Raw genomic sequence first — 17536 nt, forward strand, 5'->3', positions numbered from 1 at the left:
TATAATGTTAATTAAATGATACGCATTTTAATTATAACATTGAGGTCATAGCTAGTGGTGTTGTTGGACTGTGAAATGTATTAATTGTGATATTATTCAACATTATTTCCTTTAGCTGCCATTAATATCTGGCTCGCAAGAAAACTGAACACATCCCATTGTACATACAAATAATATTTCTTGACTTCCAAAGCTGATGGAGAAATCGAGTGTGCTTTGCTACATTCTCTCAAAGATGCATCATGACAGTGGAGGTGTTACCAAGAGGACAGAGTGACAGTGTCAGCGGCACATACTGTGTTCCTCATGTGAGACTGTAGGTGCAGCAGCCTCGACTGTCGTCCACACTGCAGACATCCCAGAGAGCTCTTTGCGGCACAAAACTAAATCTTCTAATTCAACCTTTAACTGGAGAATTAGAGCTTGTTCACTACAACAGGAAGCAATTGGACTATTGGAAATGTGTTTCCAATTTATAACCGTAAAAGATATGTATTAGATGGTCTTTGAGCAGATATTCATTTCCTTTCCCTCCTTTCTCTCTTCCTGTCTATCGTTGTGTGCTCCACCGAGGAGGTTATGTTTTCTGTTCCGCTGGTTTGTGTTTGTCAGCAGGATTAAAAAAAAACTACAGGCTTGATTTTCATGAAACTTGATTGGAGGGTGAAGCATGGGACAAGGAAGAACCCATTAAATGTGTGAGTGGATCCGAATCACGGGGCATATTTTCACTTTCGTTAACATTGCGAGATAGGGCATTTGGGCCTGATGGAGGTTTTTAATGTCCTCTTTGTGTCTCCTCACCCGGACCCACCCCTCATTACAGGACTCACACATCACACCAGCCACACTCCAGTGGAAATACAAACACACACCTCAGGGAATCCAAATCTGGCATACACACACTCACATGTACACACAGTGTCCAATCACAATGCACGTAGGGGGGTCCAAAATGTACAGAATGAAAACAAAACAGGCCAGTGGATGTGGTTATTGTCCATCTGCAACCTCCTGACACACACACACACACACACACACACACACACACTGACACGCAGGTCATAAAAGAGGGAGGTCGTTGTGACCCTGGTTTCAAGGTCCCAGTAACATTTCATTCCCAGTACACTGCAGAACATCAAACAGTTTGAGAAAAACATATTTTACTCTACATACAAATGAATCATAAGATTACAGCCAAAGCCGTTTGAAAAAAACAAACATGTTTAGCAGTTGATTGGTATAACGAGAAACAAAGCAGGTGCTATCAGAGCACAGGCTCCCTTTAGAAACAGCAAACAACCTGTTAGTGTGAGAAACCTTTGTATCTCCGCCTAGTGGTGGACAATGAGAGCTACAGCAAACTATGTGACTAAAAACAGTTTCTTCTGTTTTTGTTTTGTCCATCACTGTATAATGTATCCATCGTCTACCATATGTTTTCAACAATGAATAAATAAATAAATAACGCTGACAGTATGTTGCGTCATCTCTTTCTCTTATCGGGCCTCAAACTGTCACTCACTGTTTTCTTTCTGCAGTGTGTGTGTCCTCCTGTTTGTGTCTACACATGTACATGAGTGTGTGTTGTTGTTGTGTGTGTCTGTGCTGTCATGCCGAGTCCAGCTGCAGAATGAATGTGCTCTGTGAGCCAAAAAGGACATACAGTCCACATCACATCAGCATGACCAACGCCTGCAGCAGAGCTTTACTTCTTCTCTAACTTCAGCTATAAAACAAGAAACTCCCAAAATATTTCACTTCCCATTTCGGACCATTTCTGTCTTTGTCCTCAGCGTTGTTGGGAGCACTGCACGTTTATAAAACAGCCAAAACATCAAAAAGTGTGATCCTATTATCCACGCCTGCATTTTTTTGTTTGAATTACAGCCTAATAATGCAGCTCAGTGACCTAAATAACCAGGAATGAGCAGGAGATGTGTGTGACTTGGATTAGTGTGTTATGTGGTGGCATACATTTTTGATACAATTCTTAGTAAGGTATGACCTTTGTTTTACAGTCTTACCTTTCAGAAATAAAACTGCAATTATAGTTTAAAATACCAAAATAAACATTTAAAAAGAGCCTCAGAATAATGCATGTGTGAAACCCACGGTTAGAGAATGCAGATAACCATTGTCTGTATCACATCACGTCTGTAATCCAATAAATCAACATGTAAACAAAGTCAGTGGTGTTTTAACAGGCTCACTAAAGCTCTAAATAATGTAGTATAATGCAGTATGTGAACCACATCTCTGCTGCACATCTACAGCCTGAAACATCAGCATCTAATGTACATAAACACCCGATCAGTATTTAACGCTGACTTTATTTACTTTGGCTACTTTATCTTGTTTTATCCCAACTCTAAATGTGACTTAGATTATATCTTCTTATCTCTTACAAAAAAAGTCATGTGCTTTCAAAGCGCACGTGGGCATGTTCCAATTCTGTGTCTTTCTTTCTTTTCAATTTTTGTGTCAAAATAAATGTTCAATTGTTCTCTTTTTTTACAAATGTTGCTGTGTCGTGAAAACACACAAAAATAGTCACTCTACATCTATTCGTCTAAACTTTACATCTTAAAGGCGCATTCCACATATTGCACATGTATTTAGAAGTCACAGGGAGAGAAACACAGCCTGTGAATGTTGGCTTGGTTTTGGAGGCTACAATTGATTTATTTTGACTAGAAAGCCTGAAATACAAACTGTGGTGTGGGGTTTGCAAGATGTGGGCAGGATAAAGTCTAATGCATTATGGGAAGTGTAGGATCCACACGTCTTTTTGCTCGTTCTTTTATTAAATTGTGTCTCACAAGTTCCCAAACTTTAGGGAAGTGCAACAATAAATCACATATGCAGGAAAAAAATGCTTTGCTGATTTCTCCAACAAAATATTAAACATGTAAGACTTGTAGCTTTAAAAACACACCTCCCTTTGTCCCACTTGATCTTTTTCTCACTCTTTTTTTAAATTTCCCTCAAGGTCTCTTTCTCTCCCTCTGTGTTTCTCTTTCATGGCCTCTCATTCTGTCTCTTCCTCTGTTTGCCTTTCAGAATAAATTCCTCCCTCTTTCTCACACACATCAAATACTTGTCTTAATCTTTCTTTTCTTATCGTATCTTCTTCTTCCTTTTTAACTCCCTTTAGTTCTCTGTGTCTGTTCTGATCCTTTTTAACCTCTGCTGCAGTTTTCCTCCATGGCAGTCTTTATTTTTCTTCACATTTCTCTTTTCCACTCTTTAAATCTCTTAAATTATTCTGGTATTCAATCTTCATCCCTCTCTCTCTGTTTCATGACCTCCCTCACCCCATCGTCAGTTAAAAGTCATCATCTTTCTCCTCCTCTTTGAACCTTGCTCTCCTTCACTCCCTCAATCTCCCCATTACCTCCCCCTCTCTCTTTCTCCAACTCCATTCCTCTCCTCTCTTCATTACCTTTTACTCAATCATTCCCTCCTCTCTCTCTTTTCCTTTACAAACTCCCTCCTCTTTTTTCTCCCCGTCCAAATTAAAATTCTGACACTCTCTCTCTCTCTTTCACTATTTGTTTTGCCCTCCTTTTATATTCAGTGTCAGCCTCTCTCACCCCCGCCGCCATTGCTTCTCCTCGCCTTTTATAACTATGGAAACTGAGGAGACCACGTCGCCATGGCAACAGGGGGAACAGCCTGGGGTTTTCTCTTTGGGCCGAGGCGTCCTCTCAGCTGCCTGCAGAGAAAGAAACGTGGAAGCAACGGCAGCAGCAGGCGAGTCGGAGGACGCCTAAGTTACATGCAGGGACAGACGTCTGGGGTCCTGATGTTCACCTGCATAAATTATCACTGCTGCAGACACACACACACACACACACACACACACCACACACACACACACAGATATGGGGCACACTGTGTTATCAGTCATCCTGAGTTTGTTTCACTGTGAATAGGATTATCAAAATATCTTGTATCCTGATGTTCTGCATAGAGTGTACAGTTCTACCAGAAAAGACTTGGTAAAGACTAAACCAACCGAGACCCAGAAATACAATCATGGTTGAACATCTCTGCATACAGACCATCCATCTGGAGAGAACACAGTCTCAAACAACAACATTTACAAACGTGTATGACCGTTTTTAAGTACTTTCATAAATATATTTTCCAATCCACATAAAATACCAATCAATTTGTATAAATGTAAAACTTTTATTTTTACAAATAAATCCAACCCCAGTTGAGTAAACATCCCTATTCAACAGATATATTTCCAACTTCAAGTTTGTTAATCTAATAAACTGAGCGATCAAAGATAAATGAAAGATAGTGGACTTATTTTATGTTTGATGTTGAAAAACAATTTATACTGATGCTACTGAAGAAGTTGTTGGTCACTTGTGGCGGCCCGTTAAGAAGTGTAGGGAGTCAGCAGTCAACAGTATAAAACTGTCACGACAAGGTGTGAATAATGAGAGGACCTTGATCATCCCGTTATAAATGAGCATAAAAATATTAGACTAATAGGTCCAGTAGTATGCACACACACACACACACACACACACACACACACACACACACAGTAATATGCACACACGCGCACACAGTAATATGCACACACGCGCACACACAGTAATATGCACACACACACACACACACACACACACGCACACACGCACACACGCACACTACTAAATTGTTTCATTTCCTCATACATATTTGTAGATCATGTTTTTATCCGTGGATCATGAAACCCACATTTGTCACCAGTACTGATGCTAATTTCTCTCATTCGTCTCGAGCTCACTCTCACTTTCATTTATAATTCAAGTTAGTAAATCCAAAGTCTCCCCCATGAACAGAAGAAGCAGCAGCTGTTGGGAGGTTTCATTGACATTCATGCTCAGCAGGCCGGCAGGGCCACAGAATAAAAGTCCAGTCAGGACAGCAGCAACAAAGTCAAAACTCATCTGATCACAAAGCTCCTCGTGTGTGCAGTCTCTCCTTACATTACTTGTGCTTCAACTTTGTTCTGTCTCGTAGGAAAGCAACTTTTCCCTCCTCTCACATTTATGTCAGTATTCCTCTGATAAAATAAACGTTACAGGCAGAAGAGAAAACATGCAACACATATCTTCTCATATCTTCTGTCTTTTTCTACTATTACACTCTATATATTGTCACCGGACTGTAAACAATGCAGCTTGTTGGTACAAGCTACCCTGTATCCATTTTCCACATTCCAGCCTCTGTCTGAAAGGGAAATTGAGGTCAATGTAAACACATATTATGTAAAATGTAATATCATCACAATAGCCTTCACGCCTGCGTGAGCAGCGGACACGCCTGCGTGGGAAACACTGGATGTTCCGCGTTGAGTCACTCAGCCAGCGTACAGAGAGAGTGGAGCCATCACTGTCACAGGGAGACTCATCACTTAGTGGATGTACAAGAGACGTACAACAAACAACGTTTTATACACAGTGCACTCAAAGCTCTACCATTTAACTTATACATAAATCTACGACAGAAGTCAAGCACTCTGAAAAGAATTGTTCCACACTTCTGGGAAATAATCGCGCTTATTATTGCCAAGAGTTGGATCGGTTATTACACACATATCTGTCCACTAAATATGAAGCTACAGCCTGCAGCTGGTTAGCTTAGCTTAGCATAAAGACTGGAAGCAGGGGGAAACAGCTAGCCTGGCTCTGTTCAAAAGTAACAAGCAGAGACTAATATTCAAAAACATAACCTCCCATACAACCACACCTTGTCCTTTTTACTGGGACTTTTCTTTCTAAAGATATAGCATGTTAATAAGTGAGCTTTAGGGGTGTTTGTAGATAGAGGTTTTGTTTACTTTTGGACACAGCCTTAGGTTCATTGTATCAATGATTTGTGTGTTAAATTAATTGCATATTTGTCTGTGAATACGCACAACATGCGTAACAATATTAACAGAAATGCTAAGAGCCTATAACTTGATCCTGCATTATTACCCTGGTTTGTAGAAGAGTCCTGTCTCCAAAACACATTTTTCATAACTTTATTTTTATCAAAAGATTTTGGATAAGAGCGCTTCTTGGACTCAAAGATGTTGGATAAGGATACGTGTACATGTAGACAAAATACCAAGAAAACTTCAAAGCACTCTCTGTTAAACAATAACATCTCTTTATTGTCATGGCATAGAGCTGTTAGACCTAAAAACAAACTGACATGTTTCGGCATAAATGGAGTTTTCTTGGTATCTTTATTTTTCCTATATAAATCTGTTTCACTGGTTTACTTACAGACCACAGGATACCGACACAATTCACAGGGAGAAGGGGTTTCAATAGTGGCCCACATCTAGGCATACTGTAGAAGAGATGTGGCTGCATTTTCCATATACTGTATATATCTCGTTTTGGGAAGACATGCTTCATAATGAGACTTAGACTAAAAGTATTGGCTTTACAAATCAGCATCTTTTAGAAACATTCGTTGACGGAGAAGAGAATATTGGCAGTGTTAGAAATGTGTCGTCTGTGTTTTAAACCCCTGGGTGGTTTGTGACGGCGCCAAACGTCAGCTCAGCGGCTACCTGCTGCTGCCACAGCCCAATGGTCTCCACACAAAGTCTGACTCGCTGACTCAGCACAAAGGTGCTGCCAGGAAACTTCCGTGTCTCACTGTCTCTTTGACATGTCTCCTGCACATAATCGTTTTTAAATTCATCATAAAAAATGTTTTTCTGTTCACTCTTCACCTCTCTAACACACACTCACATTCACTCGTACACACTCGCACACACTCACATACACTCGCACACACTCGCACACACTCGCATACACTCGCACACACTCGCACACACTCGCACACACTCACACACACTCGCACACACTCGCATACACTCACACACACTCACACACACTCGCACACACTCACATTCACTCGCACACACTCACATTCACTCGCACACACTCGCACACACTCGCACACACTCACATACACTCGCACACACTTGCACACACTTGCATACACTCGCACACACTCATACACACTCGCACACACTCACATTCACTCACACACACTCGCACACACTCGCACACTCACATTCACTCGCACACACTCACATTCACTCACACACACTCGCACACACTCGCACACACTCGCACACACTCACATTCACTCGCACACACTCACAAACACTGACTTTGTGGCACAGCTGTGAATTTCCACTACATGTCGCATGTTCATCAAACAGCCATTTAAAAAAAAGAGGAGGGGAAAAGTTTAACCATCTGCCTCACAGAGCGTATAATAAAGATAAATCACATGAGATCGTTTGTGTTTCCCTCCTCACATCTGTCGGCAGCCATGGCAGAAAACTACACATACATCTAAAGATAAGAAAAACATATTTTAGAATATCTGGAATAATAAGATGCTCAGAAAGACCAATGCAATGAAAGATATGACCACAGGACATAAAAGTGACGCCAAGTGTCTTCATGATTCCACATCGCTGCTCAGATCTGGATGTAATTAATGTTTCGCATGTAAACAGCAAGGAGTCATCACGCGAGGCCGATTAAGTTGCAGTTATTTTCAGCATTTCTCACTGTTTCACACTTGTCGTAGAAGTAATTCATTAGCAATCAAAAGCGAAATGTTAAATGTTTGCCCTGCGTGAGGAAAGTCATTTTACAGCATTAGACTGTTTATGGACGTTTTTAATTTTCCCTCATTGGCCAAGCTATAATTAAAATACAACGTAAAACGTTGTGGCAGTGAGTGACCTTATGGGTGATTATATTCTATTTATGGTAATATAATTAGGTGGCTTTTTTGATCAGCTTAGTTTTCACATTACAGTATGTAGAAATGTTAGTGTTTTTGTAATCCACACGATGCGTTTTATCTCTTTCTTTTTATCTATTATTGTCCCACTTTCAGACTTGGTGCGTGTGTCAATGTGTGTGCATGTGACACAAGATTACTCTCTCTCCCATCTTCACTTGAACATTTTCTCAGTTTAGCACAAAGTCTTATCTCAACATGTAACGTCTAATTTTGCTCATTCAACTTTCAGCATGGAACACCTCAATTGCTTGTATGTTAAATTACATGACAAAGTCCAGTAGCTGCAGCTCTGTTGCAGCACACGACGTCCCAGAAACTCCAAATGTTCCCTCCAAACATTTACAGATTTAGGAAAGCGGACACTCTGCTGAAAGCTCGTCTTAAACCAAGTAGCTGATTGTAAAGCCAGATATCTCAGAAACACCCCACACAGGCTTCTCGTGTGAACAGATACAGAAGCTTAGAGACTCTAAAACATTCATGCTGTAGGTCTGCTGTAGCTCGCTGTGCAGTTAATACGTCTTTTCTTCACATATGTACTCTATAAGAGCAATAACATGCAAACATAATGCACGATCCAGGCAATCACATCAACCCCTTCACCCTGTCCCTGACCTACATGCTGCCTATAAAGTAGGCTTTTACTGTCTCGTCATCGCCTCTCTTCTTCGACAACCCAACCCCCATCACTTCACTTGCTACTGCCTTTTACAATGTGAGAGGATTTATAGCCGCGCTGCCTGTTTAGAACAGTTTATTTCTCACATAAAAAACACTAAAAAAGTCAGAGCGAGACAAAAACTCTCACTTAAAACGCTCTGAAGACAGGAAGAGTTAGAGACGCATGATATTGAATTTTTGCCAATACCTGATTATTTATATGCTGACACACATCTTGTTTTCATCTAGTCTGGTCTGTCGAGATACAACAATATATTTTTGGGTGATTATTGTCCTGTATTGACAAATGTAACCCTACATCAGCGTAAGGAGTGTTGCTGGTTTGCTGTAACACTGGCCACATATGTGTTTGACTGGACCTAGGCCCATAACATTTCATTTTTAATAAACATTGTTTTAGAATAATTTAAAATATCAAAAATAATTTTAAAATAGAATTAAGTTTATTTTTTTAAATGTATAAAGAAAACGTTTTTACATTTTTAATTAAAATAAAAACTCTTATTGTCTTACTGTCTCTAAATGTAGCACTTGTACTTGCATGATTCTTGCACCTTTCGAGGTTTTACCCACATGGTTAATGGCACTTATTTTAAATGCACTTTGGATAAATAAATGTTGTGTAATGTTTTAGTTTACTCGACTGTTGCATCGACTGTGAGCTGCTCTTCCACAGAGAGTCATAGCTCTATGCTGAGAGGGCTGCAGACCAGGACATCTACCCAAACGTTATGTGATAAAAGCCTGAAACTGTAAATAATCAACACAATTATGAGCTGATGTGAGTGGGAACAATTACACACATGATAAATGGTGCAGCACAAAGATCACTTTTACATCATTTGCCTCAATTATCAAGCTGGAAGTCTTCCCTCCACTAAAAGAGGGAAAGCTGCTGCCAGTGTCTCATTACACGAGCAGGGGAACCCTGGCTTCTGCAGAGAACTGAGTAACCTACATTTCTCCAAGCGGGCAAGAGAGGAGAAAAGAGAAAGAGGGAGAAAGTTGTCCATGTGGCAGTACAGAGGAGTCAGAGAGGAGTTATAGTAGCTAATAAAACATTGTGTCTAACCTTCAGCTTTGTCTTGTCTGAAGGAAGAAGACAATAAAACCCCTTTGGGTAAAATTCTCCTCTTCACATGGCAGCTACAGCACAACTAAACATAAACAGGTACATGACATTTACTAGATCTCATGTTTCAGTGCTCACAACAGGAGCCCTGAAGGTGGAGAGAAGAATATAAAAGAAATCTTTAGAACATCGCTACAGTGTTACAAGACACCACTTTTAACAGCATACTGTAGACGTTTTTATCCAAAGTATAAATATGATAATATGAGAGCCCAAGAACAGATTTTCTTCCCATCTCTGTGAAATGTACTGACCCTGAACCCTGGAGTATGTACGCCTCTAATCAAAGCCAGAAGGAAGCAAACAAATCAGATAAATGTCAGCACGCAAATAAGAATAAAGAGGACACATCCTGTCGCTATGGCTCAATGCAAAGATCAATGATAAAAAGACTAACTGTATCAGATTATGTTGGTTGGATTTCAGTACGTTTGAACCACTAATTCTCTGTTGGCGTGTCACAAGCACAGGTACCATCTCTGTTTCCCTCTGTGGATTAAAAGTCTTATTTTGGTTACATAAAGGTCCAATAAAGGTATACTTCACCCCCAAAATGTCCTTGTGTAAAACAATTACTCACCCCGTGTGAACATGAATTCTTGAGGAGAACAGAGAGGATCTTGATGAATTGGGGGGGGGGGGGGGGGAGTACATACTCTCACACAACTGGTTCAGTTAAATAATTTAACTATTTAAAACACTATTTCAACATCCTCAGTCCGAAGTGTATTAAATAGTAAGGCTTTAGAGAAGACTGCATGTGTGTGTGAAGTAGTGAGCTTACGACTGGGTAAATGAGACTTGGATTATTCTGCACAAGTTGTGTGGGAGTTATTAATGGATGTTGTGATTTAGGCTTGCGGCACATTTACTTCAATTCATCAAGACTTTTCTCTGGTTTTTGATTCTTCGTTCTCCGTGGAGGAATGCGAGAACATATTTTCTTGGAGAATTCAAGGTAACACAGGGTGAGTAATTGATACACAAATGATCATTTTAGGGGTGAAGTGTTCCTTTAAGTGAGTTTGGGTTTAACAGAAGTTGCTTCTCTTGGCTCATGTCACTTTTTATTTCCTTTCAGGGTTTTAGCATTCATTTAAATTCGCTGATGCATAATCTCTGTTTTCCAGCAACATCCTGCTTCACATTAAAACTCTTGCAGACATCCTCCACTGGAAGCTTCCAACAGCAACCCGTCTGAGATGGTTTCCCTTACCTGCTACACGAACCACCGCCCTCTCCGCCGGGTCCAGCACCGAGTCCTGACTCTTCCTCTTCCTCCTCTCATGTTTGGACAGGTTCCATGGCAACGTGTCTCCGGGCGGCCCCACGGGTCCTGATGGGCACGGGGACAACGACCCCCCTGAACGCTCGCTGCGGAAGGACGGCTCGCTGACGCAGGAGCGCTCGCTTAAAGTATCATCGTCTGACGACTCCATCTTACTTTAGGGCTGCAGGGAGGAGAGGAAGGAGGAAGAAGAAGAGAAGAGGGATGGGTGGGTGGAGGAGAGAGGGATGTAGAGCAGGGGGAGGGGAAAGAAAGAAGGTCAAAAGAAGGGAGGAGGAGAGAAGAATTGTAGGGAAAGAGAGAGGAAGGAGCATTAGTCAAAGTGGAGACCCTGTATAATTCATTGTTGGCGTACAGTGTGATCACGCAGGTGGCATGAATGATGCAAAGTTTCATCGTAACAGCACAACAGAAATAACACAGTGATCAGGAGGAGAGAAACAACTGGGTTAAGTTAGTCATCAATGTGTAGACCATGAGGCTGAAGTGACAAACTACTGTAGAGAGAAGAAGAGCGCGCAGGACAGCAGAGAGGGAGATACCGATTACTGAGGACCAAAGGTGAGAAACTTTAGCCAAAGCCAAAGAAACCTTAGCCTATGATATATTGCAGTCAAACAGGATCCAAAGATTTAGAAAAATGGCTAAAAAAGGATGTCAGCACAAGAATAAAACTAGTCTCTATAACTCAAATACTGATCATCTAGTCAAGTCTGTCCACATACAACAATATATCTTTAGGTTATTATTGCTCTGTATTGATACATTTAACCCTTCATCAACTGGCTGACATGTAAGTGTTTGACTGGGCCTTTACACTATATATATATATATATATATATATATATATATATATATATATATATACATACACTGTATATGTGTGTATATATAGCCATGCTAGTGAGGTGATGTTGGTTGGTCTGACTGAAATATCTCAAAGATCATTACATGGATTGCCATGAAATGTTGTGCAGTTATTCCTGGTCCCCAGAAGATGAAACCTCAAATATTACTTTAAAAAAGTTAATTATAGTATAGTATATATTGATTTGACTTGACTTATTTGACTTTCAATTGTTGTATGCATTAAACACCAAGGTAATAACATACTTGCCAATAAATCTAATTCTGATTCTGATTAAAGTCAAATAATGTTACTTACAAAATAATGAGTTGAAGTGTAATGTGTTTGCGTGTTCGTGCATAAACAGGTTGCAGCTGTTCAGCTGCAAAACACAAACATCGTGCAAACTCGCACGACAAGACCTTTAAGTTAGTTCAGCATTTTATCACTTGATAGAACGAATTGATGAAACATTACATCCTGCTTGAAGCTGATTGATGACATGGAAGATGCCAGTTTGATGGAAGAGAGACAGCTCTGTGCTTGGACAGCAACTATTCAACAGACTTGGTTGAGACAAGGAAAGAGAGAGAGAGAGAGAGAGAGGAGAGAGAGAGAGAGAGAGAGAGAGAGAGAGAGAGAGAGAGAGAGAGAGACACACATACAGAGAGAGAGAGAGACACAGAGAGAGAGAGACAGAGACAGAGAGACAAAGACAGAGAGAGAGAGAGACAGAGAGAGAGACAGAGAGACAGAGACAGAGACAGAGAGAGAGAGAGATAGAGACAGAGAGAGAGACGACAGAGAGACAGAGACAGAGAGAGAGAGAGAGAGACAGAGAGAGACAGAGACAGAGACAGAGAGAGAGACAGAGAGACAGAGAGAGAGAGAGACAGAGAGAGAGAGAGACAGAGAGAGACAGAGACAGAGACAGAGACAGAGAGAGAGAGAGATAGAGACAGAGAGAGAGACAGAGAGAGAGAGAGAGACAGAGAGAGAGACAGAGACAGAGAGACAGAGACAGAGACAGAGAGAGAGAGAGATAGAGACAGAGAGAGAGACAGAGAGAGAGAGAGAGAGAGAGAGAGAGAGAGAGAGAGAGAGAGAAAGATGAGATTTCAAAGCTTGTCTAGTGTTTCTATTTTTAAAGAAAAGTCAATAATAAGCCTGGAAGACAAGAGAGTTTTTTCTCTTTCTTCATCTCACTTTCACTCTCTGGCTTTCCTCGCTCTTCTCTTTCTTTCTCTCCGTTTCTTCTAACTGTTGCTCATCCATCTTTACACTCGTTGACATTAAGGTTAAATTCAACACAAATTTTATATAATGAAGAAATTAGTGAGAGTAAATACTTTCTGTGAGCATATATACTAGTGTGTGTGTGTGTGTGTGTGTGTGTGTGTGTGTGTGTGTGTGTGTGTGTGTGTGTGTGTGTGTGTGTGTGTGTGTGGTCTCTGGGGACCTGACGTTCTGATCTGTCCGTCACAGCCTCCTAAAATCCATATGTGTCCTGAGAGAATGAATTGTCCGTTACTGGCTCTTACGCTCCAGCTCCACAGGGACTCACAGGTCAGTGAGCGTCTGGTGTGTGCTGCTGGGATCAACGCAAAAGGTCAAAACAGAAGAAAGGTCCCAGGCACTCTTCTGGCAAAAAAAGTTAAAAAGCCTTTAATCAGATAACTTGTTCACAGTAAAATTCTAAAAACAGACAATACTTGAACATTTAAAGAAACGATGTGCGACTTATTTTGCAACTTCGAAGTTAATTTGGATTATTTGGAGAAATTCACGGATAATCTATCATTTTTAAACATTTACTGAAGAATTTTTCGTTTCACAATTGATCCACTAATTATCACTCTGGCTCCTGAGAAACTCAACAAGCAAGCAGCTTAACCCCTAAAACTGTTGGGACTTCACGGACAGACTAACTTCTGCCGGCTGCCAAAGAGCAGATCTGTCTTTATTCCTCTCGAGGCTGCAGCAGACTAAACCGTGGACCTGAGCGGCGTCACGGGGTGGGAATGTTTCTGTGCTCGATGTGCGAGTCCAACACAACGGCTGGGATTTCCATCTGGGCCAATGCTGCCAGAAATCCTGCTCCACCAACTCCCGCTGCTGGCCCCTGGCTAAACCGCTGGCAAAGCCCCACTTCCTGAATCCACGGCAATGCTGGTAGGAAGAGGTTAAAGGCTTCCCATAATTCTCTGCACTTCTCTGGTAAACAAGTCTGTGTGTCCGCCCTGGTGTTGGTGTTTCTATGTGTGTGTGTGTGAAGTCAGTTCCCCTACTGCTTGCTGACAGAGAGTCAGTATAAATAGAGCCTGAATGGAGGCTTCAAAGCTGCACCGTGTCATTAGAGCTCTGAGGAGAACAAGAGATCTTTGAGGAAGAAGAAGAAGATATACAAGAAACTATGAGCAGGAACACTGGGGGAGCAGTGTGAGAGTGAGATCACTTCCTGTCTGATGAGACCCTCGCTGAGGCATTTACACAGCTGGACTGGAAGTGAAGCTTCCACATTGTTAGTTATTCATTTAATTTGTTTCCTTTTTTCTTATTTGTTATTTGTTGTCAGTCAAATCTTAATATAAATATTTTTGGGCTTTTTATGCCTTTAATGCTTTTAATGATTGTGAAAGGGGGAGAGAGAGAGAAGGGGAACGACATACAGCAAATGGCCACGGGTCAGACTCGAACCACAGGCCGCTGTGGCAAGGACTCAGCCTTTGGATATGCGTCGCCTGTGCTACCGGGACACCCTTCTTAATATATATATTTAGTATAAATGCTCATCACAAGTTCCCTAGTCCCAGAGTTTCAGCCTAGGGGACTTTCACTAAAGAGCAACTTTTTTAATGTTCTGTTAAGGCCGTGGCTCAGGAGGTAGAGTGGTTGGAAGGCCGGGGGTTCGATCCCCACCCCCTGCAGACAGCATGTTGAAGTTGGGCAAGATACTGTATTAATATAGTATATTATTACTTTCTGATGTTTATATATACTATCTATATCTACTAACAAATCAACGATTAATATTCAATTATTTGCATAATGTTACATGATTGGTCCATAAAAGATAAAAAAGAAAGAAAGAAATGAGGCACTGCAGTTACATAATAAGAGACACAGTAAGGAGAAATTAAATTATTATTATTGTATACATGGATCTATCTAGTGTCCCAAATTCAGTCTTTTGTTATTATCTAGTGAAAGATTATATTTTCCTCCCAAAGATCCCAACGGTTTCTTCCATTTCTGCAGAAAAAGATAAGTATCCATCGATATTGTGTCCAATTTTACTCACAACTTCAGAGATTAGATTTTCACTATGATGACTTTTCTAAACAGCCTTATAAGCGATTGAACCACTTCTTCATATTGTTTAAGAAAATCAAAGATTTTTGACAAATGTCCATTAAAGTTTCCAGAAGTGACATCCCCAAATTGTTTGTATTGTTTGTCCAAAAGTCCAAAACTAAAACAATATAGTTTACATTGATATAAAAAAGAGAAAAGCAGCAAATCCTCAATATTTGAACCAAATAATATATCCTACCTAATACAGACTAATAAACTAACTAACTGACTCTTATGCAGTACACAGAAGTGCACATGAGCAAGCAAGCGTACACACACACACACACACACACACACACACACACACACACACACTGGATGTTTGACTGGCATGATTTGTAACTCACAGCCAGGATTTACATGGACACGGTTTGTTCCCACAGCTCAGCCTCAGTGTGTGTTTGTATATGTGTGAGAAAGAGGAAAGACAGCAGCAGGGACATGAAACAGATAGAGGGAGACTGACAGAGACGTAGAGGGAGCAGCAACAGATTAAGAAGGAGAGAAAAGGGAAGACATGAAAAGGTCAGGGAGAGAGAACACCAGACATTTGCAGAGTAACGGTCGTAACTGCTGCTGCCCCTCTTGTGGTCGTACCAGAGCTCTAACAGCCGCTGACGGGAGTTCAACTGACAATCATGCTCAACAGACAAACTCCATAACATAGAGCTACCTAAGCAGAAAACACATCTGCTATACACATGTGATTTATGTAGTCCAGAGCTGCACACTGGCGTTGTGCCGATGTTAGTTCCCCCTGTTTCCAGTCTTTATGCTAAGCTAGGCAACCCACCTCCTGGTTCTAGCTCCATACTTAGCACAAATCTCAAACTATTCCTTTAAAGATGGACGATGAGGGCCAGAAGGTGTTACACTGGATTGTGTGACCGGACACACTACAGCGTCAGCTATAGGAACACAAATAAAAATGGACAAGTGATGTGTTAGTGCTCTACAGAAGCTATTTTTTTAGGTTTTTGAAACGAAACGTGTGGTGAGTAAATATGACCCTGAATACATTTGGATTCATACTGGCAGGCAGTGATGGTAAACATAATATTTGTTTTGGTCACTACAGCTGACAGAGACATAAAACATATTTTTTCTTATTTATTTGGGAAGGTTTTTAACAATCAGAAGTGGATCTTAAGTAACAAAAGGTTGAGAACCCTGCTCTACAGACAGACCTGTACACTACTGGCCAACAATACAACCCTTTGTAAGCATATCCAACCCTATTGAGGCTACGCTATTCAAAATACCTTACAGTATGTGACCATGATGGAAAAACATTTTCAGTGGCTAGAGAGTGCTGCAGGAATGAGTCCTGAAACCCGGACATGAGTCAGCATTTTAGCACTTCTGGTTCCGCCATCTCAAAGGCAATGGGTTTTTTGAATGGGTTTATGGTTAGAAGCCTGAAAGGAGGTCTGTGGTTAACACGAGCTTCAGAGATTTTAACGTTTTATACATCAGTAAATACCTTGTGAGTTTCCGAAGCTTCTATGTGTCTTAATAAGGGCGGGCGCTAACAAGTGGCTAAAACATACAGATCATGTGATCGTGGTGTAGTTCCTCTATAGCATAACATTAGCCGGACGTTTTACTTCTGGTGATAGCATTTATGCTTAAAAAATCATTACAGTGGTGTTAATATGTGAAAGTTATCCTGCTAAACAAAGCGTGTTAGTGTCATAAATGTTTGTTTGTCACAGAGTTTATTTTCTGCAATAATTTGAACTCCAATGTAAAAAGCTTTTTGTCGAGTCCAGTGACGATATCTCCTTCGTGGTAAACAGAACTAGAGGAAGTGTCAACAATCCAGTATTAACACATTTATAATTCAGCCAATTGAAAAGGACCTACATACATATTGTTTGTTTATCTTGTTTCACTTGTTAATGAACCCCTCCAGTTATGTAAAACAGCTGAAGTAATTTTGGCTTTTTAAATGGTGTGATTACAGCGAGGGTAACCAGGAGTGTGTCCTGTTGTCATGGTGTGAGTGCAGTATTAGCTCAGACTGCTGAGAGTTAGACAACTCTCAGCAAGAAAACAAAGTAATGTATTTCCCAAAATGTCAAACTAGTCCTTTACATGGATTATACAACAATACTTTATGTCTTTCTCTTTGACTTTCACATCTGACCGTCCTCTAAACTTTCCTGCCGGGCCAAATGTCTTTATCTTGCACTTATAAATAAATGTAAAGCACAACTGTTGCATCAGTTATTAAAAGTGCAGATAGTAAGTAGAGAACGAATGACGGAGCCCCCAGACATAATGAGTAACAAACTGACAGACTGGATAAATGAATGGCTCGACTCAGCTTCCCCACACACACACACACACACACACACACACACACACACACACACACACACACACTTTTATACAC

The 17536-nt window shown here is 40.7% G+C and overlaps 1 protein-coding gene across 1 annotated transcript in view; it reads right to left on the reverse strand.

Annotated features, from left to right (window-relative positions):
* Positions 1–17536, reverse strand: part of LOC115016150 (microtubule-actin cross-linking factor 1-like) — a 97590-nt gene that overhangs the window by 76731 nt on the left and 3323 nt on the right. The window contains exon 2 of the mRNA XM_029443824.1: positions 10866–11100. Within this exon, the coding sequence (XP_029299684.1) occupies positions 10866–11088 (223 nt within the window). The 5' untranslated portion in view covers positions 11089–11100. The remainder of the gene's footprint in view (positions 1–10865; positions 11101–17536) is intronic.

Source organism: Cottoperca gobio, chromosome 11, assembly GCF_900634415.1.
Source record: "Cottoperca gobio chromosome 11, fCotGob3.1, whole genome shotgun sequence".
Classification (NCBI taxonomy): Eukaryota; Metazoa; Chordata; class Actinopteri; order Perciformes; family Bovichtidae; genus Cottoperca; species Cottoperca gobio.